The sequence below is a fragment of the Convolutriloba macropyga genome, chromosome 12 (genome assembly GCF_964194025.1).
Source record: "Convolutriloba macropyga chromosome 12, txConMacr16.3, whole genome shotgun sequence".
Lineage (NCBI taxonomy): Eukaryota > Metazoa > Xenacoelomorpha > Acoela > Convolutidae > Convolutriloba > Convolutriloba macropyga.
In genome coordinates, this window is record NC_134479.1 from 2,357,131 (window position 1) to 2,371,232 (window position 14,102).

The window sequence follows — 14,102 nt, forward strand, 5'->3', positions numbered from 1 at the left end:
AAGAATGGGGATTATTTAAGTCATAATTTTGATGTGATCGAATTTTCCTTTCCTATCTTTGTTTGATTGTTTACAACCTTTTTGATTATCAGTTGCTCCCAGTGGAGACATTTTTGAGCAAGCTTAGAAAAGTGTTTTTAGCGGCATTGGTAAAATACAATCATCATATGTACAATAAATAACTCAAATGGATATAAGGGTTGAAAGGATATATAAATGTTAAATGAAAAGCGTATGTTAGAATATCTGAGTTAATAATTAATTTCCTTTATCTGTTCAGGTGCACACTGTGACTATTCTGTACGAGGAGTATGAAGAGACAGAGAATGAGTTGATAATGGGAGTGTGTAAGGAGGAAGAGGACTATCCTTTCATCACTCGTCTCAGAGAGAAAATTGCAGAGGAGATACTCGAAATGCCAGATCCTATCAACTGTCTTGCCCAGAGCATATTCAGTCGACTGGAAAAAGACAAAGCCAGACTGGAACAGGAAACGATCGAAGGTGTAGCCAAAGACAAGACACTGGTCCATTCCTGGTTCGACAACCCTCTCTCTATGGATGAAATCGAGACAATCCTCAGTTCTGACTTTGCCCAGTACTTCCCGGAGGATGACAAACTGGCCGAAGTGTTGTTGTACAGAACCATTTGCATGCCAAAAGAGACTACCCAGAGCTGGATTCGAACGCGCGAGGACAAACATTTTGACACGTTCAACGCCAAGACAAGTCAAGTGTTCTCAAGTTTCGATGAGCTGAAGTATTTCCTAACTGAAAAGGGATCCTGTTTGATTGGGAAAGCAGAGCAAAAGGACTGCGAGGAGAAATGGATGCGAACCAGACATCTGACTGACTACCAGAGAGGCAAGAAGGTCGACCAGACAGTGTACGAGTCCCTTGCCAGACATGTGGTTGCCTTGAACATGCTGAACGAACTTGCCAAGGCCAGAGAAACTGCAGTGAGCACCGGCCGAGTTCGAGACACAATCCAGGAGTCATTCACGATGGCCGAGCTGGCTTTGATCAATGAGTACATTGAGTTCCCGGAATTTGAGTCGGATAGCGCACCCCAAGAAGCAGACATAGTCTGTATGGGGGCTGAGGAGGTGCAAGAGTGGATCCGACTGCGAGAGAGCATCCGAGATACCTTCGTCAAACTGGCCATTGAGGTGAATGGACCGGGCGAATTCACTGACTTGGTGATCGAGTGCATCAATGACGTCCAGGGTTTGGGCAAAGAAGCTGTCTCACCCCAGATGCAGCTAGATTGGATAAGACCTCGTGAGAAATACACCCTCAACCTCATCAAGTCTGGCACTGCCCGGGTTGTCCTGCTGGACATCTGGCAGAACTCGGAGGACGTCCAGGAGGACACGCGAGGACTGAACGATGCAGACGTTCTTCAAGAGGACTGGGCCAGACCTCGTGAGTCATTGAAAGTATCATCGAGGAATAACAATGAACTGGATTCTATGCCTGAGAACAAAGTGACAGCGGATACTGTTGACGAACAGAACTTGGCCCGTGCAACTGAGGGTGACGTTGAAACACTCGAAACAGAAGATAAACCTCAAGATGAGGTCAAAAGGACGAGTGAAAAATGCAACGAACGAGCAGTTGAACAGTTGGTCAAGAGTGAGCCCAAATGCGAGGTTGTTCTCGCGTGCTCCAAGCTGGGCGAGGAGGAACAGGACACAGTTGAACTGGAAACAAAGGATACCAGAGACAACGTGTCCATCTCAGAGACTGAACAACCTCTGGAAGCCAAATGGTGCAAACTGCCCAAAATGGAGATCGAGAAACACGAATACAATCCAGAAGAAAAGGACACTTTGGACATTGTGATCACTCTGGACGAATTGGTTGCAGATGATTCACAAATCACTTTCAAACGATTTCTGGAACCCCTTTCCAAGCTGCCCAGCGATGAGGTGGATAAATATGATGTCGAAATTGTTCCGAACCCTGAAAGCAACTCCACTGAGATCTATCTACACATTAAAGAGTGTAACCCCGAGACCATCGGAAACTTCGCTTGTTTCTACACGAAGCCAGACGAGACTCAAGTGGGACTGGGTTTTGTGGTCTCCATCAATGAGGAGGAAAAGGTAGAACTGGACGACGCTGCGGAAGATGAGACCAAGGAATCAATGCAAGTTGAGGAGCCAGAAGAGGAAGTTAAGGAGGATGAGGAACAGCCGGAAGAAGCGGAGCCTGTTGAGGAGGGACAAATGGGAGAACCCGTGACAGAGGAAGATGTCAGTGACCAGGTGAAGGTTGATGATGAGGCACAGGAGCCAGAGGAAGATCTAAAAGAGACACTGGAAGATAAACAGGACGAAGAAACGAAAGAGGAGATGCAAGTTCCGGCAGACGAGGAGCCAGAACAATCCGAAGACGAGGAAGGAAAAGACGAGGAAGAAGGGAAAGACCAGCATGAGATTGAAGAAAAAACTGAAGATGTGGCTCAAGACCAGTTGGAGGTCAAAGAGGACGAGCAGGAAACACCCCCCGAAGAGGAGCCAAAGAAAGAAGAAGAACCAGAGGTAGATGACAGTGCAGTTGAAAAGGTGGAGGATACTTTCGAAGAAGAATCCAAGGAAAAGATGGAAGTTGAGGACAAGGAGAAAGAGGAAGCTCCTGAGGAGGAAACGCCAGAGGAAGCAAAAGAAGAATCGGCTCAAATGGAAGAAAAGGTGGACGAAGAAGATAAGGATGACCAGATTGCCGTGGAAGAGGAAGTCGAGGAAGAGGCGGGAAAAGACAAAGAGGAAGAGCCGGTAGAAGACAGAGTTGAAGTTGAGGACAAAGTTGATGAAGAAGAGAAAGTTGAAGAAATTGTCCAAGAGAAGCCTGAAGACGAGGAGGAGGAACCGATTGAAGACACTCCAGAGGAGGAAGTCAAAATGGAAGAAACGGTGGAAGAGGAGGAAAAAGCGGAAGAGAGAATTGAGGACGAAGAAAAGGCAGTAGAAGAACCTCAAGAAGAGGATGAGGAAATAGAAGAGGAGATCTCAGAACCCAAAGAAGAAGATACAAAAGAGGAGGAGCCAGCAAAGCCAGAAGAGGAAGAAGAAGTGGAAGAAGAAATTGAGGCTACTGAGAAACGAGAGGAGTACAGGGAACCCAAGCAGTGGCAGGAACCCCAATTGCAGCACCCACGTCACGAAGAGATTTTAGAAGATGTCAAGTCAGTCGCTTCGGAAGAAGTTGAGAACTTGATGTCAGTTGCGAGAACAGATTCGTTGAGTGAACATAGCTTTGATGAGTCGAAATTGTTGGAGCCAATTGATAGACCACTTCAAGTTCCAGTCAATGAAAAGCTCTACTTTGAAGGAGGTCACATTGCAGATCAGCAACTGGTCAACCCTCTTCGCCAGTTTGAGCCACAAGATGATGAGCAGACTGACTACTCTCAAGAACTGGTTGCGATACAGATCGATATTGATAATGATTCCAGACTGAAGCCAGGCAGGCTCACTCCCAGTGACGAGTTTGGTGCCAATGTTGTTCCCGAAGACACCTGGAGTTTTAGAGTGCTGGAACCAGTTGAACCGGTACCTACAGAGCCAGTGTTTTTGAAGCCGGAGCCTTGCGACTCTCCAGTTCCGGAGGTGATGAAGATTGATTTGAGAATTAGTGACGTCAACATCCCAGAGGACAAAATATTCTCAGAGGAATCTGTGCATATTAAGATTGCAGACATTCAGGGTCTGGACAAGAGTGTCGTGTCTGAGGAAAATGTGGACATCAAGGTGTTGGATCTGAGTCCAGTCGATCCGACAGTGACTGAGGAGACCAGAGTCCAGATCAAAGTGCAGGATCGCTCTCCAAGTGATCAGGTGGTGGTGCAGGTTGAAGAGGCAGAGTCTGCCAGTGTAATCACCGACGACTTGGTCACACTTACAATTCAGAGTCAAGAAGTTCTCAAGTCACCATCAGCTGATTCCTCCGTCAACTTGCAGATCCATACCAAGTCCTCGGATGCCAGGGGATCATTGGAACCAGTTCGCATCAGCATTGACACTGCAAGCGAGCACAGTCCACTGGACGACAAGAGTGCGACCTCTGACTACGCAACAGTGTCTGTATACGAACCAGAAGAAAAGACACTGGATACATTCGACGAGTCTTTGGACCTTCTGGCTGTGCCTCGTGAGTCAATTTTGATCAGTGTCGATTCTGAATCCTCGCAATTATCACCAAACAACGAACTGCAGGACATTGCATGTGTAAGTGTAACCGAGCCACAGACTGAGAAGTTGGACGGAACTTCTTCCCAGAGTGGAAGCCAAGTGGAATTAGTGGCACTTCCTCAGGACGGAATCAGCATCGCTTTTGACCAGAAAGGTGACGAGCACTCAATTGAGAGTCGTCGAATGGCTTCTGTCGCTATCTCAGAGCAAGACAGTCGTTTGGATGTTCTGGGCGAAGAATTAACAGAACTCCGAGTGCTAAGCAAACCAAACGATGCTGAAAACGTCAACATTTCGATTCTCACTGAAAACTTTGAGAACAAAATGTCCTCGAGCAGCCTTCCGCCCTCGGCAACTGTTACCACCAAAGACCACCTCAATCTTTCCATTGACGAGAGGATCACAACCCTGGAAGTCTTAGGAAAAGCTTCTGAACAAGAAGAAAACGTTAATATTTCCATTTTGACCGAGAATTATGACAGTGGAAACTTTTCACCTGTGAGTGCCACGGCTGCTCTCGCTAGTGTAGGAGGCAGTGAACAATTCGAAGTTGGAGTGGATGAACGAATCACAACATTGGAAGTTTTGGGGAAAGGTGCTGAACTTATGGAAAATGTTAGCATTTCAGTTTTGACTGAGAGCTTCGAGAATGGAGGTCCATATCCTGTGAACGCAATGACGTCACGAGCCAGTGTTGGTGCCAGTGAACAGTTTGAGATGGGAGTTGAGGAGAGAATGACTACTTTGGAAGTACTGGGAAAAGGAGCAGAGAGGGAAGAATGTGTGAACATTTCCATTACGACTGAGAATGTTGATGATGAAAGAATTCGTGCTGCTTCTGCGACAGTTACAACCGAAGAGAAGTTCGATCTATCAATTGACGAGCAGATCACGTCTCTGCAAGTAATAGGGAAGCCTGCTTGTAAGCAGGAGGAGAACGTCAACATTTCCATACTTACTGAAGACTGTCTGGTATCTACTAATAGATCGGACAGGGCCGTGGTCAGTGTCTCAGAGCCACAGTTCCAACAATTTTTCAACCAATCTCCATGTGAACAACAAGTACTGGCCACTTGCAAGCCAGTGGTGAACATTTCATTCCAACTGGAATCACTTTCTCACACTTCTTCTGTCGAGGAGGATTCTGAGTACAGCTTTTTGGACATAAGAAACTTCAAGCCAGAGAGACACCAGTCTATCAATGAGCAGGATGTCCACTCTCTAAGCAGAAGTTCTCTTGTTCTTCTGCCAAGAGAGGCAACTGAACACTTTCAGATTATTCCAGTGCCTGAGTCCAGTGCCTCAGCAGCACCTGTCAATTTCACTCTAGCAAGAGTTGAGGTGGGCCAACAGCAGTCCACACTATTTTCGGAACAGGTGATCAAAGCGAATGCCTGGATCACTGAGGAGACTGGCAGAAGGCAGGCTAACTCTCCTGTACAGGACAATAGGGTGCCTTCCCCAGTCCAACAACAGAATCGCAACAGTCGACCTGAGTCGCCGAATGTGCTGCCGTTTGTGGAAGCAACCGCTGCAGCCGAAACCCAAGCATGGCTCAGCTGTTTAGAACAGACACCAAGTCCTCTGGCATCTGCCTCTAATGTGGACAGTGAGACCAGTCTGGAGGACAAGCGAGAGCATTTAAGAAATGTGTTGTACCATTCTGTGCAACAAGACAGAACTCTGATGGGATCCCAAGCAACTGCACTGGATGCTGCTGTTTGGGCCAGTGCCGAAGACATCAACACTGCCAGTATCAAGCCACAGAGACCCATTCACGGGTGCATGTTGAGCAGCAGATCAGCCATGGGATTCTACTGCGCAGTGGTTCTGAGGAACTACCTCCTCGGAAGACCAGCCGGAGAAACCAGCCAGTGGCAACAGGCTGCACTGGATGTGCTGGACATGGCCAAACCAGGTGTCAGCTCCACTATGGTTGTGCTCTCCTCAATTGTGTCTCAAATGGAGGGATCCAGTAATGTCGAGGTCGAGCAAGTGAGTTCTGATGTTGTGAACCAGTTGAACGAGCTTGCCTCTCAGCCAAGAACTCCTCCTCGTGCTGAAAGTCCAGGTGTGAGTGAAGATTCCGAACATGGAGTTGTGGATGAACAAGTTAACAGTGCAGCTCCTCCTGCCTCCTACCCCCCTGTGTTCACTTCACCGCCAATTGGCGAAGTGACTGTAAATGCGGGCGATGATTTCTCAGCAGAGCTCTTCGTGGACTGTCCTCCGAACAGAACCTCGATCCAGATTTTGAAAGACAACGCTAGATTCTACGAACCCAGCAACGTGCATGTGGACATCAACTATGCTGGAGGAATCGAAGTGAAGATGCACTTCTTCGCCGTCACTCAAGACAACTGCGGAATTTACCAAGTGAAGGCAGTTAACATTGATGGGCAGGACTGTTCATCATTCTCACTCAGAATTAACCCAGATGCCACTGGCTTAGACAAAGTGGAGGTTAGGGAACCCACAACTTCTGCCAAGGACGAGTTGCCACCTAATACTAAAGAAGACTTCACGTCAGGTCATTACGAGCCAGTTAAATTTGAGATGATCGACTCTCAGACTGAAGATGAAGATGATGGATTTGGCTTCGCAGACGACACGGATTCTGTTGTGACGGAGAATGCCCTGTCTCAAGTGTCCGAGGCCCCCACTCTTAACGAAGGGACAGTCAGTCAGCAAGACAGAGAAAAACAACTGGGATCTGTGGAATCATTCATTGAGTTCCCGCGACAATTGATGGGCGCTGAGATCAATGATGTGGAAATTCCGGCCTCTTGTTTCTCATTTGCCACCAATTTATGCAAAGACTCGGTTGGTGATGCGTTTGATCTGATGAAGGAAATGGAAGCAATCACTTCTAGAATCCAATCTCCAGTTGAACAACAGATGCTCTATAATCCACAAAGTGACAATGTGGTGGAAAAAGTCCACCTGGAGATCAAAACGGAAGCCACTCCCAAAGTTCAGAACTTGTCTTGGGAAGATCTCTTGTCACACGCAATCGAGCAGCGATATCTCTTCACGTCTCCTATCGAAGTGAGGAGAACCAGTGCTCTCAATAACCTCAGCTCTTTTGGTAACCAAGTTGCCACCGAAGCTGTCGGGTCGAATTCGAAGCTGGTCGGGGTCGAAAGTACCAGCAAACTGACATCGTCAGGAGTTGTGTATCCAGTGGCAACTAGTTCAGCTTTGAATAGTATGAGACCAGGTTGTGTAATGAAGACCAAGACAGAATCACTGGCCTCGTCAAGCAGCAGTTCTGTCGCATTGCTCCAAGACGAAGTCTCGAGTGTGTTGGAAAGATACCTCGGATCCCCTTTGAATGTTGCGTCACCTACCCATGCAGAACTAGGGCAACTGGACAGAAGCCAGTGCCACAGTCCAGTGTCCGAGAGCATGCCTGATGCCAAATTTGTGGACTGGTGTGATGTTCCAATTATGACTAGCCCGAAACCTCTCAGAACATATTCCAGTGGGTCCACTTTCTCTTCCACAGAAAAAGTTCATGTGCTCATCCAGATTTCAGACCGGGTATATACTGGAGGCCAAATTACAGTTGATGAGTTGGGAAATGTCTGCAATGCCTCTATTAGAGCACCAAAATATCAGCCGGTGATCAAAGCTCAGAAGCCAGTTCTAAAAGGAAGCATCCAGTGGCCTTCGCCTGGGTACAACCCAGAAGTCGTTGTTGAGCACAAACCAGCGACTGTATTTAAACTGGCACCTCGTAAAGGTTTTGTGAAACGTCGCAGAGTGAACAAGGGATCTCTCGACGGAAGTAGCTGGAGTGTGTCAAGTGGCGATTCCTACGATATGGTTCCGAGTCACATGCTCAGCAACATGTCTCTCAATTCCCTACTGAGAGAGTATCCCAACTTGGAGGCACCCCCTGCTGTTCTCTCCCAGTACCCGTCCACAGTGGAGATTAGGGAAAACAATGACATCCGACTGAATGTGCGAGTTGCAGCTTCTGATGACTGCAGGTATCTCTGGTACAAGAATGGCCGACCTCTGCCTCGATTCAGTTCTAGATTGAGTGTTAACATCGCAGACCACAAAAATGGATCTAAGACTGCGTCGCTGCTGATCAAGAACTGTCAGCCTGAAGACCAAGGCAGCTACCTGTTGAGAAGTGTGAATGAATTTGGGGAGGAGCGAATCCAGACCAAGATCCAAGTCAATCTGAGTGACAGCAGGCCAGTTGCCGAAGAAGAGCAGACGTTTGTGTCTGAGATTGGAGTGGAACTTTCGGATGCTATGGCAAAAGCTAAACTGAACACTCTGATCAAAGTGATCTCCGTGGACTCTTTGAGTGATTTGGACAACGACGATGAACTGTTTTTCCCAATCAGAAGCATCGAAGACATCTCACCAGTGAAAGCGGAGAGCATGTTGAGAAAGATTGACCAGACAAAGAAGAATTCCTGGACTAGCCAGAGTATCACTGCACTGATTGATGACTACAGGAACCTCCCGGATGCAAAACCGGTGTTCCTATCGGAGCTTCCGGAGCAGAACTACTGCAGGACTGGCAACGATGTGCACATTGCAGTAAAAATTGCAGCCAATGCCAACAGCGAGTTGGTGTGGAAAAAAGACGGAGAAGAAATTGAGGTGGATTCCCAGAAGAATAAGTTCAGAGTGAATGACCAGCTCCAGTGGCAGAACCAGTACTCTTCTCTCGTTATCCTTGATGCCACTGAGGATGACAGTGGGAAGTACGAGTGCTTCGTCAGACCTCAAAACAACAACAATTTCATCAACAACAACAATCTAATCAACTCAGTTTGTACTAATATCACAATCAACGCAAACGAGCACTGTGCGTTACCACAGGAGAGAATCTCAATCGGAACAGACATTTCTCGCAATGAGATTGTGAGACGAATCAGAGGCAATGTAAAGATTGTGATGGAATCCTTCGACCAGAGATGCAAGCCTCTCAAATCAGCATTGACCACGAGGGCATTTGACGAGATGAGTTGCTGCTCGAGCTCAATGGAGGACTGCATCGTATTGGCCAACATTTACGAATCCATCGAATGTCATCTGCCAAAGGAAGGAAAAGTTAAGGAGGGTCGCAAACCAGTGGAGCAGGCGTTCATTCGACCACCGAAAGAGATCCACCAGTCTTCTCTCAGTATCCCAGGAGAGAGAGATCCCTCTGACGAAGAGAACCTGGAAGAACAACACTCTGACTTAGTTGAGATGTTCTGCTCTGAGTTGAAGACTGAGTTGGAATTGACAAAAGAGAGCCTCGGTTACTCTTCCAGACTTGACATTGCAAGGGAGGAGCTCATTACCCTGGAGAGGACACCCATTGAGGATAACAGTTTCTTTGTGAACCAAGTGAACTTTGCGATGCAAGACACGACAGCAGCTGCGGAACACAATCTGGATGAAAAGTCAGAGTTCGAAACTGTAGTTCAGCCACCACTTCTACCACCCAGAAAGAAGTCGAGTGCCAGTGTGTTCATGGAGGAATTGGAGAAAGTGATGGAACAACTGAAGAATGAAACTGCAGAACAAGAAAAGGAACTGGAAACTGCCAGTCTGCAGAAACAACCAGTTCAATCCCCAATTTCTCCCCCCTCCAGTGATGACTCATTGCTGGATGTCGTAGAAACTAATTTGACCAGTGAAATGACAAGTGATGTGAACGCAACAGGACATTTGCCTCTACCTGAGGAGGAATTCCTCGCTGGCGAAAAGGAAATGAAAGAGGTGAACAACCAATTGGATGATCTGAAAGACCAACCGGAGAAATTCGAGTTGGAAGTGACTCCTGTGACAACCCCAGTTGAGATCCAAGTGGATTCAGCCAGTAGTCCAGAGGAACCCAGTGCCGCTTCCTCATATGACAATTTGGAAAACAACGAGGACAACTTCAGTCCGACAGGTGCTGTGAATCAACTCCCAATTGACGCTGACTTGTTGGCTGCAGGTGACCAGCTCATTAAACAACAACAACATCAAACTCATCAGAACCAACTGCAACAACAACAGGCTAATATGGCCACTGGCCCACCACAATTGCTGCAATTGTGTCACTTGAGTCTGGAAACTATTACGGAGGAGGAATTGGTATCCAGCAGAGACTCACTCAGTATGGTTTCCTTGGCAACCACCTCGGCAGCCACCACTGAGAATAACTTGATGCTCAGCAGCTGTGAGGATGTCAGTTCAATCAGTGAACAACAACCAGTCAATGTTGCGGTCACTGCTCCCCCTCCCACGCTCACTTGTGTTGCTCAAATTGCACAGCAAGAGCCACTCTCGCCCCTCGACGACACTGCACAGGATATCTCTGCCTACGACAATTTGGACAGTCCACTTTTGGAAACAACTGAGGACTGTTTTGTCGAAGAGCTTTCTGGTTGTGAAGATCTGGGCGATTCCGATTCCATCTTAGAGTCCAGAGTGTTGAGTGAGAGTCTTGGAGCGAGCGAGGAAGTTGCTGAATTTAAAACGTGCGGCGAGACAGGACTGGATAGAGATGTTGTAACAAACCATTGCGAAGTAAATGTTTCAGAAAAGGTTCCTTTTGAGCAGAATGAAATGGTTGTACAGAAAGTAGTGAATGCTGCCGCATCGGAGGTTGATCATCAGGTAGTTTCGGTTGCGGCAGACGATTTGGATCTCTCAACTGTCAAAGAGAGCATAATGATTGACTGTGAACCACCACTGGACAGAGAACAGCAAGTGAGAGTGACCGATGAGTCTGAACAGGTCCAGCTTCTTTTGGCGGACACTGACAATCATCTGGAGAATGTCTGTGAACCTGAGGATGTCAAAATCCAGGAAATGCTCAACATACCCACTGAAGAAGCCAGTGAAGTTGTGAAAGAAGATGAGAGAAATCTATTGAAGCCAGCGAAGCAGGAACAAGCTGTGACCTCAGTTGACGAGGTCAAGATTATTGATTCGCCTCTACAGTCTTCAACTGAGAGCTTGCCTACTGAACAGGTTCCAGTTGAAGAGACATTAGAACCAGTGGAACAGGAGGACGCTTCTCTGGAACCAATCCAAGAGAGCGCATTGGATCTGAGCCATGTTCTGGAAACGGAGGAAGTCATCGAAGGTTCTGAGAAACTTTCACCCTCAAAAGATGAACTGGAACAGGTGGCAGAACCCACTTATCAAGAAGAAATGGAACAAGTTGATTCCAGTTTGCCATCAGTTGTCCAGCAGTCTGTTGCATCTCTGGATCTTGAAAGCGAAGCTGATGCTCCATCTGAACAAGTCGAAGACATCATTGACAACGTTGAACAATCTGAAAGTGCCACTGTCAAGGACGCAGAAGAACTTCTCGACAAAGATGTGGAACCAGTTGAAGAGGAACGGGCGAACTCCTTTGTGGATTCCTTGCCAGTTGACGACGATATGTGCCCGGAAGAGGAACTGAAAACTACTGCTGAGTTAGTTCCTGAAGTTGAACAGGAACCGGTCACTTTAGTGGCAGATGATAGAGAATCTGTTGAGGACAAGTCAGTTGTGAGCAGTGTGCGAGGATCCATCTCGTCAATATCTGGGTCTCCAGTCGAGGACTTGTTCCTCACTCCGGAAGGAAAGACAGAAGTTTCCACTGTAGAGCCAGAGGCACTTCTCTCAGCTGTGGCTCAGTTGGCCGAAGACACTCCGGAAGATGAACTGGATCAAGACAAGTTGATTGCGGAGACTGCCGAGGTACTGGACCAGATTGAAGAGAGAGCAGAACCATTGCCAGTCAGTGAGGAGACATCTTCTTCAATGATGGTTGAAGTTGCGAAGGCCGCTGTTTCAACTTTGGTCAGTGGAACAGCAGCTGTGATAGAGAGTGTGACGCACATGCTGAAACCATCCGATGAAGAGATGAATGCTCTTTTAGCCAGAGAGGAACCAGTTGTTAATGTTGATCCTTTGCCATTACCTGAAGGTCCTAAAATGGATGAGGAATTAGCACCCGAAAAGGAGCCGATGATCGATGAAGACGCTCTTGTTGAAGTCATTGAAGATGTCGAAAATGTGGCTGAACTTGAAGATGATGTACAAGAAGTGATTTCAGAACAGATCAAGGACACCGGTTCGTCCACCTCATCTGAGCAACTATTCGAAGATGCTCTTTCAGAAAGAAAGTCCGACGATTCCTCCGAGGACGCGTTCGAAAATGCAGATCAAGATAAAACTCACTCTTCGGATGAAGAGAAAGAAAGCGAATGTGACGAAGTGGCCATGGACGAGAGACTTGACCGATCGGATGTGATGTCTGAACTGCCACTTGACGACATGATCAGAGAGCCAGAGGTCCTGGCAGACGATGATCGCATCGCTCCAGTTGCAAAACCGATTGACGATGATGAAGATTTTGCCGAGATTGAAGAATCTGAGGAAGAGGCAATGGAAGACTTTGAACCGGTAGAACGTGAACAACTTCTGTCTTCACCCGAAGTGCCTCACAGCTTGTCCGAAAGCAGCGAGGGGGAAGTGAGTGACGATGATTTAGTGGGAAAAGAGATGCCGGAGAACGAGAAGGCATTCCTGCCTCCACATCTCTTACTGGATGCTCTGGAAAATGCAGCCAAGGTTCCAGCAGAAACCCCAGAAGAGAGAAAGCAGCCAGGAAGCAGTGCTCTGAACAGCAGCAGTGATTACAACGAACACTTCGACTTTGATGAACAGAACAACAAACAACAACAACGAATTGGAAATTTTGCACCCATTGACACAATCAGCGAATTCCACGAGGGTCGCACAGACAGCTTGACCTGTCTTTCGAGTGGAACTTGCGACGCAGCCACATCTGCGTCTGGACTCGGAGAGGAGGCGAATAACCGTGGTCAGGTGATGATGGTTGAGGAACTGGCTGTTGGAAGGTGGGTGACTCCAGTGGACTCAGAGGCTGAGTCTCTCTCTGATTTGGAGAGATACATCTGCAAGGCCAGACAGCTCTACTCTGACTCAGAGATAGTCAACTGCTCTGACGAGAGAGTGGAAGTCACCACTTTCGAGGAGCAACTCGAGGAAAGCGACATTCAAAGGTAGGTTGGTTGTCAAAATAGGCCCAACCATCACAAAAAGAGCAGATTGCTTTTTGTGTACCCTTATGACGGAAAAGGATGAGGACTGGCAGCGAGACAAATTTCAACTAGGACGAATTTTCACTTACTCAATGGACCCTGACAATTAAAGAATCCTGAATGAGTATTTTAGTGTTAAACTGTCAGCTATTCGATTTAAACTTAAATTTAAAGCATCTTTTGTTATATGCCTTAAACTTTGTTTCATTCATTGATCCCCTGCATTTGTGGTCCCGTAAGTACATTTTTTGTACCTCTGGACTACCGATTTTTTTTCTTTGATCAGTAATTTTGTGTTTAATAGCCGCGTCATCTTCCCAGTCGGCGTTTATTAGCTTCAATTACAATTCAAAGCATTTAATTAAATTGGGGCGCTGTATTTTTTACGACTTGAAGAGGAGTATTGGAGTTTGAGGGTTGAACAAAATTTGAGAATGGAGCCAAATGAGAGTGGTCTTTTTGCTGATACCGCTATTTTCGAGAGTAAGAAAATGGGGGCGAAAATAAGTTTTCTCTAAGCAAGCCAAATTTTTGTTGAAGAGTGTCTTTTTCAGATGTTTTTCAGAATAGCCACAAAGCGATAGCTGGGGATATTTTTGGCTTTCTCTTGATTTTTGTCATTTTGTCGTGGCACGATTTTTGTTACGAGCATATGACGTCACAAATAACTTGAAATCAGCTTTTTGTTCATTCGTTCATGAGATCTAAACTGAATTGCGTGCATGACGTCAAATTTTACTCTGAGTGAAGACTATTTTTGTTCCTTTGCATGGTTAAGTTTTTAGCCACACATGACTTACCTCACTCTCAAAAATGACTTCCTCAATCTGAAATTGTCT

The 14,102-nt window shown here is 46.8% G+C and overlaps 2 protein-coding genes across 5 annotated transcripts in view; both read left to right on the forward strand.

The window, feature by feature from the left end:
- LOC142351028 (uncharacterized) overlaps positions 1–14,102 on the forward strand; it is a 155,230-nt gene that overhangs the window by 121,917 nt on the left and 19,211 nt on the right. For all 4 annotated transcript variants that reach the window (XM_075403084.1, XM_075403086.1, XM_075403085.1 and 1 more), the window contains one exon: positions 281–13,224. In XM_075403084.1, the coding sequence (XP_075259199.1) occupies positions 281–13,224 (12,944 nt within the window). The remainder of the gene's footprint in view (positions 1–280; positions 13,225–14,102) is intronic.
- The window catches only part of LOC142351029 (proto-oncogene vav-like), a 198,412-nt gene that overhangs the window by 67,940 nt on the left and 116,370 nt on the right, over positions 1–14,102 (forward strand). The gene's annotated exons all lie outside the window — the stretch shown is intronic.